Raw genomic sequence first — 27,954 nt, 5'->3', positions numbered from 1 at the left:
GAGATAGGAAAAGACGCCTTCAGGAGAGGAAACCCCACAGCAGTTCATCCCTGACAGAAATGGGAACCTTAGAATATTGCAGGGCCTCTAGGACATAAGAAAATCAATATTTTTTTTAATTTTTTTTTTATTTATGATAGTCACAGAGAGAGAGAGAGAGAGAGAGGCAGAGACACAGGCAGAGGGAGAAGCAGGCTCCATGCACCGGGAGCCTGATGTGGGACTCGATCCCGGGTCTCCAGGATCGCGCCCTGGGCCAAAGGCAAGCGCCAAACCACTGCGCCACCCAGGGATCCCGTAAGAAAATCAATATTTATCTACATCATATTGCACATGACACAGTGGCAATCAATACTTATGGCAACTTTGGGGACCTCTACCTCTTAAGATTCCTTACCATCACAGAAATGTTTTCAAAGCTGCCAAAATAGTTTAACCCTTCCTAAGGTACATAAATGCAAAAGAGACCATAACCTCTTCAAAACAGCATTTGGAAGTTATAGTAGGAATATTAGCTAGGAAACATCTACCAATTAATAAGTAGCAGCTAATGCTGAATGTCCCACTGCAATCAGTACAATAAATGAATTAGGATGTGTACTAATTTGCTAGGGCTACCATAGCAAAGTACCACAGCCTGGTGACTGAAACAACAGAAACTGATTTCCTCCTAGTCTTGGAGGTTGGAAGTCCAAGATCAAGGGGTGTGCAGGTCTTCCTCTGAGGTCTCGCTCCGTGGCTTGCAGATGCCCACCTTCTCACTGTGTCCTCACATGGTCTTTCCTCTGTCCACACTTAGTTCTGTGTCCAAATTTCCTCTTCATATTGGGTGAGGGACCACCCTAAAGACTTCATTTTAATTCAAGTACCTCTTTACAGTCCTTTTCTCCAGGAGCACTTGGGTGGCTCAGTTGGTTAAACGTCTAATTTTGGCTCAGGTCATGATGTCAGGGTCCTGGGACTGAATCCCGCATCAGGCTCCCTGTCCAGTAGGGAGTCTGATGTCCCTCTGCCCCTTCCCCAGCTCATGTGCATGTGCTCTCTCTTTCTTAAATAAATAAAATCTTTTAAAAAGAATAAAGTCCTTTTCTCCAAATATGGCTACATTCTAAAGTACTAGGGGTTAGGACTTCAACATATGAATTTTGTAGGGACAGAGTTCAGCCCACAACAGATGGTCTGCTATACAAACAAGATTATTTTAAATCCTACTGGGGACTTCTGGGTTTTCTTTATATTGTTAAAAATTGGCTAAAATAGTTCATTTCTTTTTTCCTACTTAATGTGAACAGATGAGCAATCATTAGCATTATGCCCAGCTCACTTATAATTTGACAGCCCAGTCCTGTGATCCTGCAGACACAAAGTAAGACTCCAGACTGACAACACATGCTGAATCCCAGCGTGACTAAATCTTACTAGGCCTCAGGCTGCTCAGCTGTAAAATGGAGATTATCACATCTTCCTCACAGGGTTCTAAAGGTATTTAAATAGGAGAAAATAGGTAAAGGGCTTAGCAGAGGGTCCATCACTATCATTGCTACTGTTCTAGAAAGCCTTCTTTCTGCAGACCTCAGAAGTCAGGACAAAGAGCATTTAGCCTATGAGTTAGGGCCAACTGGTAGAAAGTAGGATGGAAGTGAGGGGTGTGCACTGGGACATTTGGCCAGCCAATCTTGGTTCAGAAGCCCTACAAGATGGAAGACAGCAACAGCTCAGTCTTGGGCTAGAAGACAGGCATCTGCCTCACACTCTTCTCCAGCCACAGCTCCTAACTCCTGGTCCTCTTCACTTCTAAAAAGAAAATGGGGCAGGAGGCTTATCTCTTCTATGTTCCTTCTTACAAACCAAATTTAAGTTCAAATCTCCAAATCTGCAGAGCTGAGACTAAATTTCCCACTTAGAATCCAATGAAACCAAACAGGCAGTTCACCTTCCACCTGTTCCTTGATAGTTTCAGCTTCTTCAAGTGAAGGGGTTCACCAGTCCTCACTCCCAACAGGAATCTGATGCTTTCCTGCTCCCACACCCTCGCTCCTCCACTTCCCTGTGTGCAATGCACTTTTCTCCTTCCCACATTCTCCCAAGTGGAAAGTGTGCTTTTGTAACTGACTCTGCCCTGCCCCCGACCCTGCCATGGGCCCTCAGCAGCCCTTCAACACTGCAGGCAGCTGACTGGGAAGACCTAGACTCCTGACCTCAGAGCATTTTCTCTACCTAAGAGAAGCACTATAAGTACTTACGAGTTACTGCCCCCAGAAACAGCCCTCAACCAACAACAACAGATTGGTAGTCGGTGGACAAAACAGCTTCCTCACCCCTCAGTTAGATGACATTCTGGAGAAGAATCCACCAAATGAACCTGAGTGGGAAATCAGCTGTTTTCTCAGCTCCCTTCTCTTCCACTTCTCACTTCCTCATCTCCTGAAGCTATTTCCTGGAATGCTTGCCTCAGGGTCTGCTACCAAGGCAGCAAAGCCAAAACAGCATCCTTAAAATGACTATCAAATCCCACCTTCCTCATAAAACCTCCCCTCAGCACCAAGGTCTCACTTCCTCTCATGTTTTAATACTATTTGTATATGTTTTAATCTCATTTTTCCTACTGTGGGTTCCTGAAAGGAGAATTCTTTTACACAGCTCTGAATTCCATGGGTCGCTCAGCACAGTATCTTATGCAAACAAGATCTCAATAAACGTTTGTTGACTGAATGAAGAATAAATTAACCATAATAATCAGCACAAAAGTCAGGCTCTTTATTTAACCTAACTGAAACTACATCAGTGTGGCTGTTTTCTTCTTTCAAAAGCATTGCATAAACTACTTTTAATGAGCAAATTACTGTGTGCATGTATTTCTTCAATCAGCATTTTCTAGATATTCATCTTAAATCAAACACCCTTGATTCCCAAATTAAAAAAAAAAAAAAATCAGAACAAAGACTTTTCCTAAATCCAGAACTACCTTACTGAATGCATTACTTTGACTTTCTCATCATGCCTTTACACTTACTTACCACTTCTTTGAATGCATTCCTTTCCATGTGGTGACACTAAGACCACTTCAATCATCTGCATCCTTGTACTACCCCACCACCCATCATTCTGCACATACTCATCAATACACACCTCAAATCCCATCCCTGGGTGAAGGGAAACATCACTGCGAGTCCATGCAATGAACTCTGCATAGAAGAGTACTGTAGTTGAGGTCTGTGTACTTCTCTCAATGGGGTATGCTACACTGATTTTCCTTTTCTGAGTTTCCTGGTGGCCCCATGTCAAGTGTCACCACTACTTTTGTATAAGGCTAAATCTCAATATGATCCAGGTCTGGCAATGTCTTCTCATAGGGTTTGTTGGAGGATAGAGAAGGCTTAACCTTTGTTGGGGGGCTAGTTACCACTCCATGTTCTAGCCAACAGAGTATGTAAATGAAAGGATGGGACTATATAGGACAAACTTTAGCCCCCAAATACAATTTTCCTAATAAGTGACATTGGAGAATGTGGCTAGAGCCTTGAACTAAAGGGCTTTCCTGCAAGCACAGAGAGGTAGACTGACTCAGTGTCTACTTTCCCAGTTCCAAGCAGAACAGCTACCATAACAAGTACTTGAATATTTGTTCTGACTGCTGAGTGGAATCTAGAAACACCAAGGGATTCCCCACCTTGCCCAGAAATAGATGTGTTAGTGTGAGAAGCTCTCAAAGCCTAGTTCTCTCATTTTAGATAAAGCAACTCTATTAATACCCCGATTATGGCCCAGTGAATGTCAGGTGCTGCCCAACCGTGCTCATTATCATCAGCGTACCAACCTCAGGCCCTACTGTCTCTAATTTTTTCTTCAGTCTCCTTTCAGCAGGGAAAAGATCTTATGGTATACCACCCTCTTCTCATTTATGAAGTCAGAAAAAGTACTGACTGAAACAGAAGTAGACTTGTGCTGTTCTCATCAGATCAGAAGCTTGGTGAAATTAATGACTCTTTTCTTCAATGCTGAGTCCCCCAATACACACACACACAAACACAGAAGAGAGAGAGAGCTCTCTGGTGTCTCTCCTTATAAGAACACTAATCCTATCAGATCAGGGATCCACCCTATGACTTCATTTAACCTAATTACCTCCTTATAGGCTCTAATTGCAAATACAGTCATGTTGGGGGTTAAGACTTCAATATAGGAAGAAAAAAAAAGACTTCAAGATAGGAATTTTAGAGAGACACAATTGAGTCCACAGCATTGAACACACCCTTCCCAATTAGCAGACATGTATAGGTACCACACATGATCTCATTTTATCCTTACAACACCCTGCAGCTTAAGAAGTTAAGAATATATCCATAAAATAGCATATTATTTATTCTTTATTTTTAGGAACGTCCTTCTTTTTATTTATTATTATTTTTTTTGAGAGCAAAAGAGAGAGCACATGTGCAAGGTGCAGGGGAAAGGGCAGAAAGAGAGAGAATCTTAAGCAACCTCCACACCCAGTGCAGAGCTGATGTGGGGCTCGATCCCACAACCTCAAGATCATGACTCGAGCTAAAATCTAGTCAGATGCTGGACCAACTGAGCCATCCAGGTGCCCCACAATGGCATACTGTTTAATACAAGATAGATGAACCTTGAAAACATTATGCTAAGTAAAAGAGGCCAGTCACAAAAGGCTACAGGTTGTATGAATCCATTCATATGAAATGTCCAGAAGAGCAAATCCACACAGACAAAAGTAGATGAATGGTTGCCAAGGGCTTGGGGAAGAGGCGTAAGGGAAATGTCCAGGGTCTCTTTGTGGAGCAACAAAAATGTTCTGGAATTAGACGGTGATGTAATTACACAAGTCTGTGAATATAACAAAACCCACTGAATGGTACACTTTAAAGGAGTGAATTTTGTGGCATATGAGTTATTCAAGCTGTTATTAAAAAGAAAAATCTTGCCCAAGGACATGTGGCTAGTAAATGGCAGCCCCTCCAGATTCAAACCCAGGTCTCTTTGATTCCAGGACCTGTGCTCTCAACCATTATGTAGCTCTGATTACTCTTACTCCCTAAAACATTTGCTGAAGACACCAGAAAATTTAATGGTAGGTAATATGGGCTTTGGCATAATTCCAGTCACAAATATGAAGGAGACAATTATTGGACACCCCAGGATTTCCAGGGATCAATACACATTAAGCATTGTTAATCTAATAAAACTTTTTAAACATTCTGAACTTAGAAAAACAGTTATTCTAGAAGAAAAATGGTTATTCTAGAAGAAAAACAAAACAAAATTGAAAAGAGTATCCTAAAAGGAAAATGACCACAGACTCTGAGACCACAGCTAGGATTCTGGGGGGGCTAAATAAAATGTGAATCCACTGGTGTAACATCCATGCTTACTGCCCTCCACTGGCTTCCACCAAACATGTCTCCATGGATGATGGCCCTTCATGATCTGGCTACATGGCTTCCTCTCCGACCTTATCTCTTCAACCCTACCCTCACTGCACTTACCGTCCCTACTGTCCTCAGCTTTCTAGCTTTGGTGGTGGCTCATCTTTGATGATCAGGTTTCAGCTCAGTGTCCCTCCTCTGACTTCTGTGACAGAAGTTCTGGCTTACTTGACATCCAAATCATGTTGGCCACCTGCATGTGCAGTGAACGAAGCTCCATGGCAGGAGGCAGGGACCCTGCCCGTCCTATTCCCAGCAGCATCAGCACCACTGGATACAATGGATGGTTGCTCAACATTTGCTGAACAAACCAATAAAACATACATCTCCGCCATAAAATGCCTCAGCAAGCCAAGGCCTCACTTGTCCAACCTATAAAAGCATAGAGTCAAAGACTTTCCTCTCAGGAACCCACTTCAGGGTAGTCTTCACAAACTGGCAGCCCAGTTCTGGTGATCTCCTTAACCACTTAGATTCTATGGCCACCGCTTTGATTAGTTTATGTTGACATCTGTATGCTTTCATTCCTTCACCGAGCCCACATACTTCCCATGTATCTTTTCCCTTTCCCATTCTCCAACAATTTTTTTAAAGATTTTATTTATTTATTCATGAGAGACATGGAGGAGAAGCAGGCTCCTTGCAAGGAGCCTGATGTGGGACTCAATCCCAGGGCCCTGGGATCATGACCTGAGCCAAAGGCACTCAACGACTGAGCCACCCAGGTGGCCTTCTCCAACAATTTTAAATTGTTGTAAGTAGTTTGGCCACGCCATGGTGGAAATGAGATTCTTCTTTCCTCAAAACCTCTTTCAGCTCCTCCATGAATGATCAAAAAATTCTCCTTAGTTTATTCTAACATGAATCAGACTTTTCCAGTTAACTCCAGCCATTGAAAGTCACTTAAACTAGAGATGTACCCTCTGCCCACACAGATCATACTCTTATACAATTCCCCCTTCTCTAGGTCATACCGGTATCACACACTCATCCTGAGCTCAGAAGGTGCAAGACTCTGCACAAGGGAGATATGGCACGAGTACAGACAGCTCTTATACCTTCCTCCCACTGCAGAGACCTCCACTTTCTCTCAGTTCAGTCCCTAAGCCTCCACCTGACCTCATCTCCCTTCCTGCCCAGCCCGGATCCCAACAATTAACAACCCACGTCATTCCCCCGTATTCTAAGAGCTGTGCCTCCACTCTTCTTCCCCTGTGCTATCCCCAGAAAACCTGAACCCTGATCCACACTACAATCTGCCTCCTTTCCTTCCCTCACATGCCACAGTGATGGAGAACCCCAGGTTAAAAAAAGAAAGAAAGAAAAAAACACCATGAAGAAGAATGACTCAAAGACTGACATGTAACACACGATCTCTGATGAAGGTTGCTCATACATTCTTCAACATGACCTTGGTAAGCTTCCTCATCCATTCCTCCCAGCAATTAGCCTAAATTTTCATCATTTTCTCAAGCCCCACCCCAGCCTCCCTGTCCATCCCATCCCTATGGTAGATAATGCTGTCCTCAAGAAGGAAATCTCAAGAGGCATTTTCTAAATGCCATCCCTTCAGCTGGAAACCAATCTCTGCTTGCACACCCCCAGAGGTTGGGAATGAACTGTCCCCCATGGTTCAAAACTACATTCTGCCCTTTGTGCTGTTGGTCTCATGCCTTTTTGTCTTCGTTCAGATCTGGCTCCATAAATTATCTCCTGTCTCTTCTGTATCATTACCTCTTGCTCTTTCCAGCTCCATCGTTCAGCCTGTCAACTTGCTATGTTACCCCTACCAGCCCAGGCCCCGGTGTCTTCTTCTGGCCACTATCATCCTCCTCTCTTCCTCTTACCCAAACCTCCTCAGGGCACACCTGCTGTCTCCACATCACTTCCCTTAAGTCACCCCCAGCCTGCTATGACCTGGCTTCTGCCAGGAACTTAATGGATAAATACTAAAGGCAATCCTGGCTCCTAATCTCACTAAATACTTTTACATGTGAGGCTATAAATCACATCTTTCTATTCTGAAAATCTCAATTTAATCATTCTCCTGATTTTCCCCCTTTCTTTGAACACTCACTCTGTCTCTTCTTGGGCTCCTATACCTCTTCTCAACTCTTAACCATCTTCCCAGCTTACGTTCGTGTTCTATCTATCCTCTCTGAGCAATCTCATTCACAGCATGCCTGTCATTAACATTATATGAAAACAATGCTCTACAATCACCAACTGCCACCTACCTATCTCCTAGACATGGCCCCATGGATGTCCCAAACCCCTCAAATCAATTCTGATTTCACATCCTTTTCTCTTCACCATTTAGCCAGTCATTCCCTGTGCTGCCTGTTTCAGCTGGATACAACCTTCCACCTAGCTATTCAATCAAGACACCTGTCCACTTTAACTCGTCTTTCTGCCTTGCCATCCACATCAAAGCAATCCTGATGATTTTTATCAACTGATGATTTCTTGAGAGCATTCCCTCTCCATGTATCTTAGCACTTTCTGAGAAGAGAACTTCTGTTTATTCCCCTTATTTCATTTTTCAGGCTCCAGGGTATAATGCCCAAGCTCTTAAGCATAATGTACAAGATCTTCCATGAGTTGAGCTGTCCCTGGGCCTACCTATCCTGACTCACGTCCCTTTTCCTCAACCTTATAATTTACCATGAAATTCAACAAAAATCTCAGGCTTCCATTAACATGCTACACAGAAACCTGTGCCTGTCTCCTGAGCACGCACTCTTTCCTTTGTGGAGCCACAAGTCTCCATTTCCCCAACACTCCTCCTCCTCATGAAGATTTAACTCAACTGTCACTATTTCCAGGATGACTCTTTACACTCCTGCCTGCAGAACTGCCTCTTTGGTGCTCCCATAGCCCCCCATGTTTATCTCTAGTAGTAAAATCTCACACCCTTCTAAATCATATATTTATCTATCAACATTTCCTGACTAGACTATAAGCTCCTCAAGGCAAGGCCCCTCAGAGGAGCTGCTCAACTTGATTCTTCCACAAGTTAAATACTAGTGGTAAATAATGTTCTGAAGTGTTTTCTGACCGCTACATCTAATAGACATCCCAGGTGTACCTTCCTCAGTGATGTGACTGGGGGGCTTTGTTGTGGCCATGATGTCTTCACGTTCAAAACACATGGTGATGTTAGTTGCCATCACCACCCTTCAGACTGAATGACAGTCTCCATTGCAGCAAGAGTCAAAGGAATAGAGAACCTTAAACAAACTAAAATTAGCCAAGGCCTTGCTACTCAACATAGTCCAAGATTCGGCAAGATAAATCTCTTGGGCAGGTTCAGTGCTGACACAGCAAGGGGGAGTAGGCACTCAACCAATGCTCAGCAGGCTCACAGAGGAAAACCTACGACACCTTTACCACAGGAAATTCTGAGTTCTGCTGATTCATTCTGACTTAAAGCTGCAACAACACTTGAGTAAGGAGCACCCAAGCTGACTCTGCATTTTTTTTTTTCTGCAGAGCTCACAGAATTTGGCGTACAAGAAATTTAATAGTCGTTCTTTATATTCCTTTGCAATTTCTCAGATATTGACTGTGGTCACCTACATTTTAGTGTCTGATAGCATTATGTGGTATTTTTCTGGCAAAGATGCAGTCCCGGACAAAATATTGTTAAGAATTTAAAATACTGACTGGAGCTCCCTCAGCTAGAGAAAACCATACAGGAAATTTCTTTCATGAAATAAAGGCTCACTGCTAACTCCATTGGAGACTGAAGAACCCTGCTTAAGTAAATAGCTTTTGTTCATGCTTTGTACAAAGATATCTGTATAACTGGTTCCAACTTAGGAAACAGCATTTAAGTATCAACATAAACGTATCTCAGAGAAAAACTGGATAAATTTTCATTGGGACCAAATCTCTAAAAAACTGTATTAGAGGAAATTATAAAGCAAAGAACCTTCTCAAAATTGTTATTGCAAGTTATCATTTTCTTTGTTCTTCGTATAGAAGCCATCCGAATTGCATAATGAAAAGTAAAATGGAAGAAATTTCTAGACTGGAGTCTAATTATACTTGAGTCAGTAATTGATCATGCTTCCTACATATAGTAATGATTATGGTTAACATTTAATTAACCAGCATTACTTCAAATATTTATTCCATTTACAATAATAATATCTAAGTATCGTTTTGAGATATTAACATGTTAAATGTTAAATGCCTTTTCTTTCAGGAAAAGAAAAAGAGCCAGAATTAACTTCAGATTTTTATATTTTTCTTTAAGTGCAATATGACATAATCAGCTAGAAAATATCCATTGCTTCAACAAAGACACTATTTTGACTAAGCCATCATCATGAAGTAAAATTTTATTGTACTTGCTTCTTACAGAATCAAAACTAAATACTTACTTGTTCAGTGTGAGGTCAAGAATGAATTTGGAGCCAAAGGCTTCAATTTGGAAGCTTGCCTGGGCCAGATGAACAGCCTATGGATTCAAAGAGACAGAAAGAACCTTAGCTTACTTTCTTGTCTTTAAAGCCGATTAATCATATTGATATCAATGATATTAAATAAGAAAAACAGTTTCATGGATTGACGCACTTCTTTTGGGATCCTTATGTAACAATCCATTTCTTTAAAAAGATACTAGGTGCATTGTCATGGCTTCACTTGGAAAATGCAAATATCTGTGTAGCAAGGAACTAATAAAAGACAATCAGTCCTTTAAAATGAACCCATTGTGATAAAAATCAAGAGCATATTCAGCTGGACTTTCAAAGTGACTATGATGAATTATGCAAAAGTCTGACTAATTAAGGCTTGATTTCAGCCTACTTTGTGCACAAAGCTAACCAATTCTTTCTGCACACCTAAGTGAAAAATCATGTCCGTGCTCTGCTCTTCATCAGAAATTGGAACTTTCTCTAAATGGTGTATCAGCAGAATGTGGCAGTAAAATTCAAAAGCACAACCTTTTACCTTCAGAAAGCACTTAGAACCATGCATGCCCCTTGTGAATACTCAGTTTCTGTCCCCCTTTAAAAGTCATACATTTACAAATACTGTCGTTATTGTGCCTTAACTCAAAATACAAAGGTAATCTCATCTAAACATAAGTCATATGTACTAGGTGTTAAAGATTAGTTTAGAAAAAAAAAATAATAAAGATTAGTTTAGTTCACAGAAGTACCTTGAAAAATATAAGTTAAAAATCGATGCAGTTTTGTTAAAGTACGACCCAAGATAAAATTCTCTTTTATTTCTCTATCAGGAAAAAAACCACACGCACTCACTTTTCTTCCCTGCTCACAAACACCCTTCCTGTGGACTTCATTCCTAAGGCACAGTGGTGTCACAAGTCATCTGTGAAGTGGTCCCTGCATGGCAACCAGACACCGCATCCTCCTGCCCTGGTACTTTCCACTCCCACTCTCCTCACAATACCACCTATGTTCTTCTTTGCCCTCATCCTCCCCAACTCATCCTTCAAGGGCAGCCCAACTGTATTACTTCCCATGAAGCCCTCCTTAGCACGCATGTTGAAATAAACTCTGTCCTCGGGGCTCCAGGAGCACTCCATCTGTTCCTATCCTGCACCATGATGTATACTCACTTCTCATCCCATCCCGGACAACCCATATCACAAGAGTATTGCAAACAGTAGTAGATTAATGACTCTTCCTTCAAAAACATGAACTTTCAAACCAAATATTTATTGTCAAGACTATCTTGCCATGCAAAACCCATAAAATACTATAAACCATGACTTCTATTTCCACTCAAGCAGGACTGCTGATTGGATAATCATTACAATAACCAAAACATATAATAAAAAGAAAATTAACAAATATTAAATGTTAAATACAAAGTCATGAGAAAGAAGGAGCCCAAATACCTGACACCTTGGCACACCACATCAAACCCCAAACAACCATGTAGAATTGGGTCATCATACTTGATCTGCGCCTCCTGCATCCAAACAACTACATGACAGAGAAAGAAATCTCTGTCTTGTTAAATGAGGTCTCAGTCACTTGCAGCAGGATCTCCATCTTCTGACACAGATATCATAAACTCTTTAATCTAAATTCATTCTTTGTCTTGAATTCTTAATTTTTGTTTTTTTTTAAAGATTTTATTTATTTATTCATGAGAGACACATACAGAGAGAGAGAGAGGCAGAGACACAGGCAGAGGGAGAAGCAGGTTCCATGCAAGGAGCCCAATGAGAGACTCGATCATGGGTCTCCAGGATCACACCCTGGGCTGCAGGCAGCGCCAAACCGCTGCACCACCGGGGCTGCCCGAAGTCTTAACTTTTGAATGAAGATTTTGATGAATAATTTATATAAGGGGAATTTTTTTCATTTCTGGATCCCAAAAGTTTACAAAAAAAAAAAAAAACTTAACTTCTTGAAAAAGAAGATAGGCCCTTAGGCGTATTTTCTATTAAGAATATTAAACAGCAAAGAAGAGTTCATTAATGCCACCCTGGTCTTAAAAAGGTGATAAATGTACCTCCTTGAGCAACTTTATAAACACTAAGAAGAGCCTGATAGTAACCAAATAAGCAAACAGCAAATAAGCAATGAGACAAATACAAACCCCAACAAAAGCCTGCTGGACAATAAAGTAGCAGATAGTAACCTCCTACCTCATATTCTAGACTTGTTGGGAGTTACACAATTTGATTGTCATTAAATAAGTTTATAGTGAGCCAATGTGACAAGATTCAATTGAATAAAATTGAACGAAGGAGCTGGTAAATAACATTAATATTGGGGTTTTCCTTTTTTTTTTAATTCATTCACTCCACACCAGGGTGTTAAGTCCCACTGTGTGCACAAAGGTGGCTGTGACACAGCCCCTGCCCTCCAGGGAGCTGTGGTCTTCAGGGAAGCAGGGAAAGCTGCCAACCTCAGTGGGCCTAAGGGGCCACAGGAACCAAGACTTCACTGACAAGGTGCAATCTGAACGAAATCCCAAAAGATGACTAAGAATCCACCTGCCAGGAGAAGAGAAGACATTCAGGGCATGGGGGAAAACATTTGCAAAAATAGATTTAAAAATGAATATAGAAAAAAAGCCTTCTTAAATGTTTTGAAAATTAATATGGCCTATAAAGAAAACAGCTTTTGGGGAAAATGTCCAACACTGGATCTGAAAAGGTGGGTTTTGTGTGATGTGCTCAATGACATGTCTGATCACACAGACATACACGTGTCCAAGATAGCAAACTTTCTTCAAACGTGCCCCCACTTACTCAGCACAGTGACTGGCACATACCCTAGCATCACCACTGTCACCGTCACCATCAGTAATGTTATGACTAAAACAAATTACTCTCCACAACAGCTCAAACAATCAAAATGCCATCCACAGCATCCTTGTTACTCCATGGAGAAAGAAAAAATCTGATTGTAGTACCTTTATCAGTAAGAATGTTTTATTTTAACATTTTAGCTTATTTTAATGCAAAGAGGCAGCACGTTTTCCTATAAAATGATTGAAGACTTCCTCAAGCATTCATCTCCCTTGCACACACATCAAATAGAATTGGTATATTCATCTGATATATTTGTATCCACGTTAAGGAATTTCATTCAATACATTGGCATGTGTCATTTTTCTTTTTTTTTTAATAATAAATTTATTTTTTATTGGTGTTCAATTTGCCAACTGTCATTTTTCTTATGTTCTGTTTTCTCTTTCCATTGCTACACATTCACAAATTGTACAGAGTATAGATTATTCTCTATATCAAAATAAATGCTTGACAAATGCTACTTTTCTCTACCATTTTGTTATTTCTGCTCTTAGACATGATTAAAGTAGCTTTTAACTTCTGGAATCTCTGCCATTCCTTCCATATTAATTGATCGTGTCTTATTTAACAAAATAATACGCAGTTTTGGTAATCATCAAATTTAAATATTTTCAAATCAGGTAAAATGAGTCCTCATCATTATTGTTTTCCAAATTGCATTTTTGGATATTCTTTGTTTTTACTTCATATTAACTAACTTCTTCCAAACGACCAAAATAGTTAAAAGAATGGCCAAGATGAGTAGCAAGCTCCATAACACACAGCCATATCACTAGTTTATTAAACATTTTAGAGATGACTAACCAACCAGGATCACTGAAACCTCTGAAAATACAAAGACTACCTCAAAGATTGCTCTTCTTTTACAGAGAAGGAATCGTACAGTGAGGTTTAGAAATGTGTTCAGTAACACACAGTTGGATCCTAGGAGTACTTCAGACAAAAGTTCACGAACCACACATATGGTCATAATGGGTTATTTTCTCTTTTGGGATATCTGTTAAACAGACTTGATGACTAACCCTTGTTTTGACAAGGACAGTCACTGTAATAACACTGCGGGAAGAATGCGGGGTTTTACAGTCAAAGAGCATCATTTCATGACAAGAATAAGCACAGCCCCCGGCTCAGAATTACCACCCTGAAGGGCTGAGAACAGCTGTTGCCTAAGCACCTTGATATTTCTCTTTTGACTCAGAATCTGGCACAGGGAAATTACAGGAGCTCTATAAACAAAAACAACTAAACTCAATTATATACACAAACCTCCTTCACTGAAGAACAATTTACACATTTAACAATGTGCTTTTGTTTTCCTAGGTTATTTTTTCCTTTTAGGAGATAGCACCTAATGGTATCTTATTAAATAACTTTAGAAGACTGTCAGGTCCCCCAGTGAAGACTGGCTTTGCATTTTACCATCAAGCAATGTTATGATATTGAGCAATCATGTGCATCACATAAGCTGAAGAGACACAGCTACATTTTCTTGGGACTTCTATTCTAGAACAATTAACATTAACATGGACACAAAGACAAGAGAAAAATATGACTGTCTCTCCTTATAGAAAATAGAAATCGGGCATTTCCAGAGTACATATGTTTTCAAGCAAAAATACCTCACACATAATGAGTGTTCAATCAGTATTCTTTACTACTTGGCAAGGATTTGTGTGTTCTACAGAGTGCACTCATAACTGAAACTAAATATAGGAAGTGGAAAGTTTACACTTGCCCAGAATTCAGAAAATATTATGAAACTGAGTGCCATAATTTGGTAAAGTGAGCAACTTGAATTAAGGTATGAACACTATCAATCATAACATCCTCTGAGCAAGTAATGTACTTCAGTATGCTCTATAATGTACATGGTTTGGGAAACAGAAGAAAATTTGGGAGAAGTTTTCCTGCTTTTAAGAGTTTTTCAGTTTACTTAGGGACATGCTCACTTAACTAAGGAAGAAAACATATCTGGAGTGGCATATGAATAAAACAAGGAAATGCTTTACAAATAGAGTGCTGAGCCCCTGAAGAGTAAGAAGCAGGCCCAAGCAGACACTGGTGAGATGATTCCAGCTCCACTTCCTAAAGAAGAGGGTTGAGGGCTTCTAGGAAAGAAGGTGCTAGAAAGATCAAAATGCTGTAACTAGAGTTAGAACCCAGGCTTAATAAACTGTTTTTTCTACTGGAAAGAATCGTGGAAAAAGTAAAACAGCTAAATAGCTAATTATCAGTGAGATTGTAGGTAATTTTTTTCTTATTTTTATTCCCTTAATGCTATAATATTGTTCATTCTATGTTCATTAAAATATTTTATTTATAATGAGTATATGCCTGCATCTGTATGTGTAATCCATAACCTTCTCAGGAAATATTTTCCCTTATCTTTTTGCTTATGATTTTTTCCCCCTACACTTGATTTTTCGATAGACTTTCCAAGAGTTTCTACTCCTTTCTCTTCAAATATACTGGGGAAAGTTCACAGAATCTCAAACACCACTTTCTTTTGAGGTTCAGGACATTTTATGTTGTTTCCGAGAAGATGGATTTGGAAATTCACCAACTAAGAAGAAAGAGAACAGCTAATCATATCCTAGAAGGAGCCTGCTTTGCTCTAAGGGATTGAGTTGTTGAAGGAAGAAGCTACACTACACTACAACCATCAACTTGGTTATATAGAGTGGTTCTCTCCTCTTTCTATGTCACAGGAGACCCAGAATCCAGTGACCTGAATCACTAAGTTCCAATAGAAATAAACTAACAAGTTTAAACTGGAATAAAGTTGAGGAAAATACATCCCTTTCTTCAGATCATACAGGCTATTCTGTAAATAGCTAATCTGGGTCTATCCCACACACAGTTAAAGAAACACAGAAATCTACCTTGTGGATCTTTTTTCCCGTACAATGTAAAAATATGTAAATACACCTTGGAAATTTGAAAGTCCAAAAAGAAACATCAATCGACCATTTCTAATTACAATCTGGCTCCAATCCCTTATCCTAAGTTTGCACAATGATGATCACCAATATGATTGAGACTTTTATATATAATAAAAATAATTAGGCCCTAGGGACAACTGGGTGGCTCAGTTGGTTGAGCATCCAAATCTTGATTTTGGCTCTGGTCATGATCTCGGGCTCATGAGGTCGAGTCCCACATCAGGCTCTGGGCTGAGCATACAGCCTACTTGGGATTCTCTCTGCCTCCCTCTGCCTATCCCCCTGCTCATGCACCCCCCCAATAAATAAATAAATAAAGCCTTATATTTCTTGTGTTTTAATCTCTCAACCAATCAGAATAATATGGCGCCCTGTGCAGTTAAGTTAGTAGTAGACAGATGTTTTGATTGTCCTTTTATAGAAGAAAAACATTTTTAGAAGGCACACAGAAGTTAAATGATCTTTTGTTCAAAGTCATACATCAAGGAAAAAATATGAAGTGCTGCTTCAGTTCAGTGAGAAAAAGTGCCAAGTTCATGCTAAAAGCCCTTAGCACTCCAAACTTCAGTGTTTTTGGTCATTAAAATATAAATAACAATAGCTTCCCAAAGGACGAGGATGAAGATTAAATTATATAATAATGTAACAGAAAGTTCCTAGAAAAGTTTGGCCATATAGAGAGAGCTCAGTAATTTAGGAAGAAGGGGGCAAAATAGGAGGAGAAAGGGGAAAAAAGAAGAAGAAAACTATATTAATGCTTTAGAAGGGTTAGCAGTCAGCCCTACCTTAAAATCTCCCTCCCAGTATAGCTGGCCACCTTCTACAAAATCCAATGTGCATTTATACTCTGCAAAATTTGCAAATTTTATATTTTTTATTGCTAATTACCGTTAGGCATTATGCTCTGACTTTGTTCAAGTTGTCATGTCTTTACTTTTTTTTTTCTCCTTGGTCTGTAAGTTGTCATGTCTTTAAAATAATATGAATCATTTTCCTGAGATGTGGAATAGCTGTAAATGTTACATGAAGGCAATTTTGCAAATTAAGGTAATTTGCTGAAAATTCTTCCCAAGATACATTTAAATAGGTAGCTTGTGGGAGAGAATACCATCGTGTTTCCTTCTAGCATGTTCCAATTCACAGGAGTACTGGTCAATCCATTAACAAATCTGCATTGAACCCCAACCTTACATGAGATAATGAGGCAGATATAAAGATCAAGAAGAATTAGTATTTATATCAAAGTTTATAATGGAGTAAGGAGAATGAGATGAGAAGCCACAAAGAGCAAGAAACATAATACTTCGATCAAATAATAAGAAAGAATATTATTTGTAAAGATGCCACATACAACTTAAGCATGATTAATCTAATGTTAACAAGTGTATGGTACAGGTAAAAGCGCATTTAAATGTAAGGGGTCAAAATGCTGCAGGCTACAGAAGGCTGAGAAAAGCTTCCTGGAGAAGTCTTTCTCGGCATTTAAAGATAGCTAGAATTCAAAGACGTCTGGGTGGCTCAGCGGTTGAGCGTCTGCCTTTGGCTCAGGGCATGATCTAGGATTGAGTCCCACATCGGGCTCCCTGCATGGAGCCTGCTTCTCTCTCTACCTATGTCTCCACCTCTCTCTCTCTCTATGTCTCTCATGAATAAATAAATAAAATCTTTTAAAAAAATAAAAATAAAGATAGCTAGAATTCAGATAGCCCTAAATCGACTTAATAGGATGAAATTTCAAAGTGTTTCTAAGTGTTCGCTAACAAACAGAGACTTAAGAAACACGCTTTTAAAGTAAAACATGGGATGACTCCCATCCTAGAACATTAAACTGCAGTCTGAATTGTGGTCAGAATTAAAACACACACACACACACACACACACACACACAAAAGAATTAAAACACAGCAGTTTGTTAGAAAATAAAGCATTTCACGAGATCAATAAGTCATGTGAACACATACAAGTCCAAAAAATACTAGTGTATTTTGTTAAACAATCTATATTTTAGCCTTACACTAGGAAGCTGGAGTCCCAACCTTGATGGATATTATAGAAACAACACCAAAACAGCAACAAAGAACACCGTTCTCACAGACCACAGACAGATCAGAATCTCCCAGCGACGGAGGCAGGTCATTGTTTGACCTTGTTCTCTGAGCCAACCTAGCCAAGAAAGATAGAACTTCAATTCTGAAGGAAATCAAGCCAACATTCAATTATCCAATCTGATGATACAGAAAAAAAGGATAGCATGTTGATTTTAAATATCTGACCAAATCTTTTCCGAGAGTGATCTGCTAAATAAACCAGTTTCTTAAAAAATATTTATTTATTTATTTTAAATTTATTTATTTATTTATTTGAAAGAGAGAGCACAAGCTGGGGGTGCGGAGGTAGTCAGGCAGAGAGGGAAGCAGACTCCTCCACTGAGCAGGGAGCCCTACGTGGGGCTCTATCCCAGGACCCTAGGATCATGACCTGAGCTGAAGGCAGACGCTTAACCAACTGAGTCACCCAGGTGCCCCTACATAATGTTTTAAAGAGAATCCAGTTTCACCTTCTTTCCTCTTCTTACCTACGCCTCACTCAGTTTGAAGCGCTCTCAAAGTCTGATACAGACAAAAGACAGATCCTGAAGACAAAGAGGAAAAATGGGCATTGATAATCCAAACATATCCCAGTGAATAAATCGTGAGTTAGTTGCACTAAAAATTTATTTTTTTTAAAAAAAATATTTATTATCTATTACTGCTATACTGTCAAATGCCAACATTATAAATACATATTTTTATGTAAGTATTATATGGGTCAGGATGGGATTATTATGCAGCCATAACAAGCAACCCTGAGTCTCCATGTTTTATTTATTTATTTATTTTTTATGATAGTCACAGAGAGAGAGAGAGAGGCAGAGACATAGGCAGAGGGAGAAGCATGCTCCATGCACCGGGAGCCTGATGTGGGATTCGATCCCGGGTCTCCAGGATCGCGCCCTGGGCCAAAGGCAAGCGCCAAACCACTGCGCCACCCAGGGATCCCCTAAAAATTTATTTTTAAAATTCCTCTTCACCAGCCAAAGAAGAGAAGCAAATAATATTAGGGACGGGGGGTGGGGGGGTTCCTTTTAGCCCTAAAGAGCCACACTAAGATCATTTAGTAACCCAGGAGAACTCTAGAAAAATATACTTTCAGTGACAAAGCATCTTTGGACATTTCTATGAATTGTCTCCCATACATTTACCCCTAGTGATTAATATTTGCTGGATATTAAGGTGATTGTGCCAACTCGAGAGAGAGATGAAATCATAGGCCTCCAGAGCTCTTGCTACTTGAAAATGGGCAAATCATTAAAAGTATCACTACAGCTATATTATTTAGCTTTCATATATTTTCTGAAAGACGAGTAAAATACAACTATGACAACAGTTACCATGGAAACCGTTTCTTTCTGCTGCCTTCTTGAATAGTAACATTTAATCTGATGCATTAATCTAGTAGCTGAGGTGTGATTCACCTTCTTTTCTTCATCAATTCCCACATCACCAAACCGCACAACCCCTCTCTCTCCTAACACTCTTTGTCAAAAAGTGAGAACATATTTTGTCTTCTAGCCGGAATTATTGAACACCTACTAAATAATTTAAATAAAAGAATAGAAATAGGGTATAAGTTTTAAAAAACAAACAACACCAAGCTCTATGCTGAATGTCTGTGACTCATTACATGACAGATTTTTTTAATTTGTTTATGTAATGTTAATACTATCCTGAAAGAAAAAATGCTTCTGTAAGGCAGCACTCCATGAGGAGCTCTATTTTCCTTGTCTGTTCACTCTGGTCCTTGGAATCCTGGCTACAGGAGCCCAGTGAGCTCAAATATCTATCCAGAGCAAAAGAAAAAATTTTAACTTGGATCTTTATGATGACCACCTAAGGATTAGTTAATAATGAATGAGTCTGAAATACAAAATGAAAATTATGAGAGAATAATTACACAGTTCACTTGAGCACTGTTATATCCAGCAACTCACAAATGATAGAATTCAAATATTAATTTCCAGTTTTCTTCACTAAGAAACTCTGAAAATGTATAACCAAGGGAAGCTAAACAGACCTGTCCATGCCAGATCTCTGGTCTCTTGAGATATCTTGATTCTATTGATCCTCACTGGCGGGTCTCATACTGTTCTTGCTCAGAGCTGATTTGTGTTGAGATCTATCTACCAACACTATTATTTCTATTTGAAGAAATTTCTCAGGCTACATTTATGAATTTATCAGAAATACATAGCTATGTGACGATGGTATTCCTAAGAGGTCTTTGTTTTCCCTAACTACTCTGTGCAAGATATGTGTCACAAGTTTTATGTTACTGGGTGGATCCTCCTTTTGTCTACAGGGACCCAACTACATCTACATTTATGGATTAGAGAGCATTCTATGTTTGCTGGTTCTCAGTTGTGTCTGGTTCTATTCTTTGCTCTGAATTCTGACCTTAGTTATGGCCATGGAAGGGTTGCATTCTGCCCTATTGGATGGTAAGAGTAACTTTCAAATTAGGGGCCAATCCACAGATGGACTTTCCCAATTTACAAACATGCAGGTGCCATTACACTTCATAAGTAACACTATTAAGACCTTTTCCCAGACTCGCAGTTGTCTTGCATTACAATTTTACTCAAAACAGGTATAGGTGTGTTACACATTTTTCTCTAATATTCATCTTTCATAGAATTCTGCAAAATGCCAACCATTCAGCACAGAATATCATGCCCATTTTGATAAGCAAATAATAGATCTTACCATGTCTACAGAATGTTTTAGGTTCATTAAAACTCCATTTTAATTTCCAAATAAGAACCCAGAATTAGATAGAATCTTGAAGACATATAAAAATAAAAGTAGTACTTTGGAGTATATCTAGTGCCTCTGATCACATGCTACTTCATTAGTATCTACATTATATATGAAATAATTTACTGATTCAACAAATAATTACTATGTCTACCATATTTCAAGCAGAAACCCTGGTTTTTTGGAGTCTGAATTTTAGTATGTGTTGGGGGGGGGGCAGTGGTGAGTAATACCATCAACAAATAAATTTAAAGCAACTTAGATGATGATAAATTCCCCAGGTAAGGGATCCCTGGGTGGCGCAGCGGTTTGGCACCTGCCTTTGGCCCAGGGCACAATCCTGGAGACCCAGGATCAAATCCCACATCGGGCTCCCAGTGCATGGAGCCTGCTTCTCCCTCTGCCTGTGTCTCTGCCTCTCTCTCTCTCTCTCTCTGTGACTATCATAAATAAAAATTAAAAAAAAATATATCCCCAGGTAAAAAGGGAGAAATTGACAGTAATACAACAAAAGTAAGGGATTTTAACATCCCACTTATATCAACAGATAGATCATCCAGACAGAAGATCAACAAGGAAACAATGGCTTTGAACAACACATTAGACCAGATGGACAACAGATATATACTGAATGTTCAATCCAAAAACAGAAGAATACATATTCTTTTCAAGTGCACATCGAACATTCTCCAGAATAGATCACATGTTAGGTCACAGAACAAATCTCCACAAGTTTAAGAACTCAAATCATATCAAGCATCTTCTCCAACCATAACAGTCTAAAACTAGAAATCAATTATAAGAATAAAACTGGAAAAACACAAACACATGAAGGCTAAACAACATACTACTAAAAACCAATGGGTCAATGAAGAAATCAAATAAAAAGTTTAAAAAATACATGGAGACAAATGAAAATGAAAACACAACAGTCCAATCCTTGGGACACAACAAAAGCAGTTCTAAAAGAGAAATTTACAGTGATTCAGGTCTACCTCAAGAAGCAAGAAAAATCTCAAATAAACAATCTCACCTTGCACCTAAAGGAACTATAAAAAAAAAGAAACAAAGCCTAAAGTTAGTAGAAGAAAGGAAATAACAAAGATCAGAGCAGACGGGCACCTGGCTGGCTCAGTCAGTAGAGCATGTGACTCTCAATCTCAGGTTGTGAGTTCAAGCCCTGCATTGGGCACAGAGCCAACTTAAAAAAAAAAAAAAGATTAGAGCAGAAATAAATGAGACAGAGACTAAAAAAATAATGGAAAAGATAATGAAACCTAGAGCAGCTTTGTTTAAACAATAAACAAAAATGAAACCTTTAGCCAGATTCATCAAGAAGAAGAGAGGTCTCAAAATCAGAAATGAAGGAAGAGAAATAACAAATGACATCATGGAAATACAAATTATAAAAGACTACTATAAAAAAGTATATGCCAATCAATTGGACAACCTAGAAAAAAATAGGTAAATTCCTAGAAATATACGATCTTCCCAAACTGAATCCAGAAGAAACAGAAAACTTGAATGGAGCAATGACTAATAATAAAATTGAATCAGTAATCAAAAACTTCCCAACAAACAAAAGTCCAGGACCACATGAATTCACATGTGAATTCTACCAAACATTTAAAGAAGAGTTGATGCCTATATTTCTCAAACTATTCCGAAAAATAGAAGAGGAGGGAAAATTTCCAAATTCATTGTATAAAACTAGACTTATTCTGAGGGCAAAACCAGACCAAAACACGACCAAAAAAGAAAACTACAGGTCAATATTTCTGATGAACACAGATGCAGAAATCCTCAACAAAATATTAGCATGCTAAATTCAATAGTACATTAAAATGATCACTCACCACAATCAGGGAGGATTTATTCCAGGGATGCAAGGATAGTTCAATATTCCAAAAATCAATCAATATGATGCACCACATTAACAAAAAGGTCAAAAACCATATGATCATTTCAACAGATGCAGAAAAAGCATTTGACAAGATTCAATATTCATTAATGATTAAAAAAACTCCCAACAAAGTAGGTCTTGAGGAAACATACTTCAACATAATAAAGGCCATACATGAAAAACTCACAGCAAACATCATACTAAATTGTGAAAAACTGAGAGCTTTCCCTCTAAGATAAGGAACAAGACATTTACTTTTGCCAATTTTATTCAACATAGTACTGGAAGTCCTACCCACACAGCAATCAAACAGGAAAGAGAAATAAAAGGCATCCAAATTGGTAAGGAAGAAGTAAAACTATCACTATTTGCAGATGATATATGATACTATAGGAAACCCTAAAGATTCTATAAAAAACAACAACAAACTATTAGTAGTAATAAATGAATTCAATTAAGTTCCAGCATACAAAATTAATATACAGAAATCTGTTGCATTCCCTTTCACGAAGATGGTGCCGAAGGTGAAGAAGAAAGCCCCTGCCCCTCTCAAAGCCAATGCCAAAGCAAAGGCTTTGAAAGCTAAGAAAGCAATGCTGAAAGGCATGCACAGACACACAAAAAAAAAGAAGATCCTTACGTCACCTGCATTCCGATGACCCAAGACCCTGCATCTCCAAAGGCAGCCCAAATATCCTCGAAAGAGTGCCCCCAGGAGAAACAAGCTTGATCACTATGCCATCATCAAGTTCCCCCTGACTACTGAGTCAGCCATGAAGAAAACAGATGACGACAACACATGTGTTCATTGTGGATGTCAAGGGCAATAGCACCAGATCAAACAGGTTGTGAAGAAGCTCTATGACACTGATGTGGCCAAGGTCAACACCTTGACCAGGCCTGATGGAGAGAAGAAAGCATATGTTCGACTGGCTCCTGACTATGATGCTTTGGATGTTGCCAAAAAAATTGGGATCATCTAAACTGAGTCCAGCTGGCTATAAATCTAAATATAAATTTTTTCACCATAAAAAAAAGAAATCTGTTGCATTTCTATACACTAATAAAAAAGTAGTAGAAAAAGAAATTAAGGAAATAATTCCATTTACAATTGCATCCAAATGAATAAAATATCTAGGAATAAATTTAACAAGTAGGCAAAAAGAATAAAGGAGGCAAGAGATGCAGAAATTTGAGAGCTGTGGGGCACCTGGGTGGTTGAGTAGTTGAGGATCTGCCTTTGGCTCAGGTCGTGGTCTCAGAGTCCTGGGATCGAGCCCCACATCGGGCTTCCTGCAGGGAGCCTGTTTCTCCCTCTGCCTATGTCTCTGCCTCTGTGTGTGTGTGTGTGTCTCTCATGAATAAATAAATAAAATCTTAAAAAAAAAAAGAAATTTAGGAGCTGTATAGTATGGAGAGGTGAAAATATTAAGTAGGGGAGGGACAAAGGATGATAATGAAAAGGTGACATCTGAGCAAAGTTTGGGAGGTGAAGGAAAAAGCCACAAGTATAGCTGCAGAAAGAGAACTCTAGGCAGAGGAAACATCTAGTTGCAAATGTCCTGAGGCAGGAGCATTTCAGCTATGTTGAAGAATAGGCCAACTTGGGTCAAGGAGAGTAACTCAAGGAGAGTATCACAGGCAATGAGTAAGAGAAACAATGAGGGGTCAATTGTGTAGGGCCTTAAAGGCCACTGTTCAGAACTTTGCCTTTTACTTTTAATGAAATAAGAAGTCACTGAGAATTTTAAGCTAAGTGACATGATCTCCTTTCTGTTTTTCGAAGTTCACTCTGACTATTGTGTTGACAGTAGCCTAAAGGATGAGGGTTGGAGGGGCAAGGGAAAAAGCAGAGGGTCTAGTGAAGAGGCCATTGCAATAGTCCAGGCAGAAGGTGATGGTGGATTGGACTTGGGAGTAGCAGTGGAATTGACAGGAAGTGGTCATATTCTGGGTATGCAGTGAAAGCAAAGTCAACAGCAGTTGCTTACAGATGAGATACGGGTTAGAAGGGACAACAAAATACAGGAGAGGGAAAACCCCAGGATTTTTGGCCTGAGTAACCAGAAGATGCAAGCAATGTATCGACATGAGGACCGCAGAAGGAGTAGGTGGTAGTGAGAATCCAAGACTTCCGTGTGGGACCACTAAGTTTGATATGCAGCATACACATGCAAGTGGAGATGCGGAGTAGGCAGTTAGACACAAGGCACAAAGACAGATCCTTCAATTCATGTTCACTGAGTGATTAAGTGAATTAAGAAGTAATACATGGGTGAGTGAATGATTAAGCATTGAATGAATGAGTGAATAAGTGAATGGATATTGGGGATACAAAACACATATTCCAGTAAAAGAACTAGTGAAGAGTGTATAATTCAGCAGATAACTTACTGTCTGAAATAGCAAGGGCTTAAATGAGAAAACTAAGATAACTTGGGGTTGGGGGAACTGTAGAAATCAGTACAAAGCAACCCACTCACTGGGTTTTAAAATAACATTTTCAATTAAAACAACTCCCTCAAAAGAATTCAAGTCCAAGAGCATCATTTTTTTATATGTCTTGTATGTATGTGCTAAAATTATAAAAGAATGATCAGCAGATGAGGAGGGTAGTTCCCTAACAAACCACATAAATTGCACGCACGAAGCCATATAGATATATATATATATATATATATATATATATATACACATTAAGTACTCTTAAGAAACAACACGATGGAGCACCTGGGTGGCTCAATGATTGAGCATCTGCCTTTGCCTCAGGTTGTGAATCCCAGGATCCTGGGACCAAGTCCTGCATCAGGCTCCTCGCAGGCAGCCTGCTTTTCCCCCTGCCTGTGTCTCTGCCTCTCCGAGTCTCTCATGAGTAAATAAATAAAATATTTAAAATATAAAAAAAAAGAAACAACACAATGCTGATCTTTGATTTCCCACGAAATAATTTCCATATTCTAGAAGTCATTCTATCTTAACGTTTTTAATATTTCAAATGTGTCACTGCTTTTAGGTACACATTGTTATTACACCTCATTTTAGAAATTTTTAAAGATACACACTTACTGATTTTAATTTACTAACTGTTATCTACCGTCTTAGGGGCCTGATCTTAAGTCACAGAAATTAAGGTATAGGGCAGCCCGGGTGGCTCAGTGGTTTAGCACCGCCTTCAGCCCAGGGCATGACCCTGGAGACCCGGGATCGAGTCCCATGTCGGGCTCCCTGCATGGAGCCTGCTTCTCCCTCTGCCTGTGTCCCTGTCTCTCTCTCTGTGTCTCTCATGAATAAATAAATCTTTAAAAAAAAAAGTCTTTAGAAAAAAGAAATTAAGGTATATCCTACGCCCTACTAAATAATGTCTGTTTCTCTGAGTCTCTAACCAATTTGGTAATTAAAGTTTATATTGCAAAATTTAGAAATGAGACCACTCTAGAGTATTGTATAAATCTTATGCCTACATCTGTTCCTTGGGCTGCTACTTAAGTTAGCAAATGACAGGAAGGAAATTTTTCTTCAATATTTTTTTAAATCACAATGTTTTTATTTCAATAGTCCCAAAGAATAAGAAAGAGATAAAGCAATTTTTAACATTTCATTTGATTTCAATTATAGTTATTTTAGATGATTTTTTTTTTACCTAAAATAAGCAAATAACTATCTAATTAGTCGTGACTAGAGAGGGCATGATGTTAGGGATACTTGACAAATAGTCCAAAATTAAAACATCTCATAGAATATGAAAATCTTTCCATAAATATAAGATTATAACATTTAACACTGGTTTATCTTAGCCAAGAAAGAAAAGAGCCATTTAAATTAAGACTTCAAGCAAATTTTTTTTCTTTCTGCTTTCCACTCCTGTTAACACTAAATTAGCTAGTTTCTCACATAAAATAGAAACTATAGAGTCTTCAAGAATGCTGTAGTACTTATGTCAGGGCCACAAAAGATAAAGTCTCAGTGTACAACTAGATTTATGTAGGAAAGTCTGTATGTTAAAGGACAGAAAGAAAATTGTTCCCATTTTCCTAATCCATAGGTTTACAAAAGTTCTAGAACATGGTTTCGCAACCTCAGCACTATCGATATTTTAGGCTGCATGCATCTGTGCACTGCCAGATGTTTGGCAGCATCCTGGCCTCTACCCACTAGATGCCAGTAGCATCCCATCCCCAGTATGACAACCAAAACTATCCTCAGGTATTGCCAAATATCCCCTAGGGAGAGCAAAACTGCCCCTGGTTGAGAACTCTTGATCTATATGTTCAGGAAATACATGAATTTACAGAGATTCCTCTAGATGCGTTGCCTTTATACAAAATTTAACCTTGATTTCAGAGTTCATTTTCAGCTGTCACCAGAGCCCTTGAAAGAAAACAGCAGCAAGCAGCTGATACCAACAGAAAAGGGGAATTTGGTTCTTTCAAAAGTTAAATGTTATCTAACAAATAAGAAATAAATTCTAAAAATTTATACCACAGAAATCCCCCCAGATTAAACGACAGGTTTAAATCTGTTAAATGAGCTCACTTGTATTCTTCCAAAAATAATGAAGAAATACTGCAACTATCTACACAGGCCAGAAAACTGATCTTCTAAAAGGATGCTTAGTGTTGCTTTTTTTTTTTCCCTCCTAAAGTGGCAGCTTCTTATTATCTTTTGAAATGTCATTTGGTGACTCAAAAGAAAACAACTGTAATTTAAACAGCAAGAAATGAGGGGGAATAAGTCAGTATGCAGCTTCCGTTTAGAAGTCACTAAGCTGTCTTGCCATGATTAATGTAATATGCTTTCTCCGCGGGCATAAAACCCCAGTTCTCTAAATACCATTTATATCCTGGTGGTTCCCACATTTCCACCTCATCCTGACCTGTCCCTGAGACCATGGCCAATTTGCTCATCAACCTATCCATTTAGATGACCAATAGTCCACTTGAAGGGAGCACATTCAGTTTTCTCTTAGCCTTCTTTTCAACTTCCCTCCCCAGCCCTTCCCCTGTTGGAAAATTGTTAACACTTCTCCCCACAAAAAAAGCCCTACAGCCATTCTTGATTTCTGTACTAATTCCCTATTATTGCTATAACAAATTTCCGCAGTTTTGTGACTGTGTTTTACAATACAAATTTTTATCTTATACTTCTAGAGGTCCGAAGTTCAAAATCAAAGTCTAGAGTCTAAAGTTTAAATGTCAGGAGGGCTGGTTCCTTCTGGAGGCTCAAGGGGAAAATCTGTTTCTTTACTTTGTGCAGCTCCTAGAGGCTGTTTTCCTTGACTTCTGGATCTTTCCTCACGTGGTTCCAACCTCTGCTTCCATCATGACATCTCCTTTCTGACTGCTCCTAGGACTCTTCGGATTACATTGGGCCCACCCAGATATTCCAGGATGACCTTCGGGTTTCAAGATCCTTAACTTAGTCACCACCTATAAAGTCTCTTTTCCCACATGCAATATTATGATTTATAAGAAACATATATATTTAGTCATTTAGACAACCAAAAGAC

General features: G+C 39.0%; 1 protein-coding gene and 1 pseudogene across 3 annotated transcripts in view; one reads left to right on the top strand and one right to left on the bottom strand.

Moving 5' to 3' along the window:
- The window catches only part of ADAM23 (ADAM metallopeptidase domain 23), a 169,339-nt gene that overhangs the window by 115,201 nt on the left and 26,184 nt on the right, over positions 1–27,954 (bottom strand). For all 3 annotated transcript variants that reach the window (XM_041737549.1, XM_041737551.1, XM_041737550.1), the window contains exon 3: positions 9,833–9,909. In XM_041737549.1, coding sequence (XP_041593483.1) covers positions 9,833–9,909 — 77 coding nt within the window. The remainder of the gene's footprint in view (positions 1–9,832; positions 9,910–27,954) is intronic.
- LOC121480706 lies at positions 22,961–23,431 on the top strand (annotated as a pseudogene).

This window comes from Vulpes lagopus, chromosome 22, assembly GCF_018345385.1.
Source record: "Vulpes lagopus strain Blue_001 chromosome 22, ASM1834538v1, whole genome shotgun sequence".
In the NCBI taxonomy this organism is placed as follows: domain Eukaryota; kingdom Metazoa; phylum Chordata; class Mammalia; order Carnivora; family Canidae; genus Vulpes; species Vulpes lagopus.
This window is presented reverse-complemented; position numbering and strand designations above follow the sequence as displayed.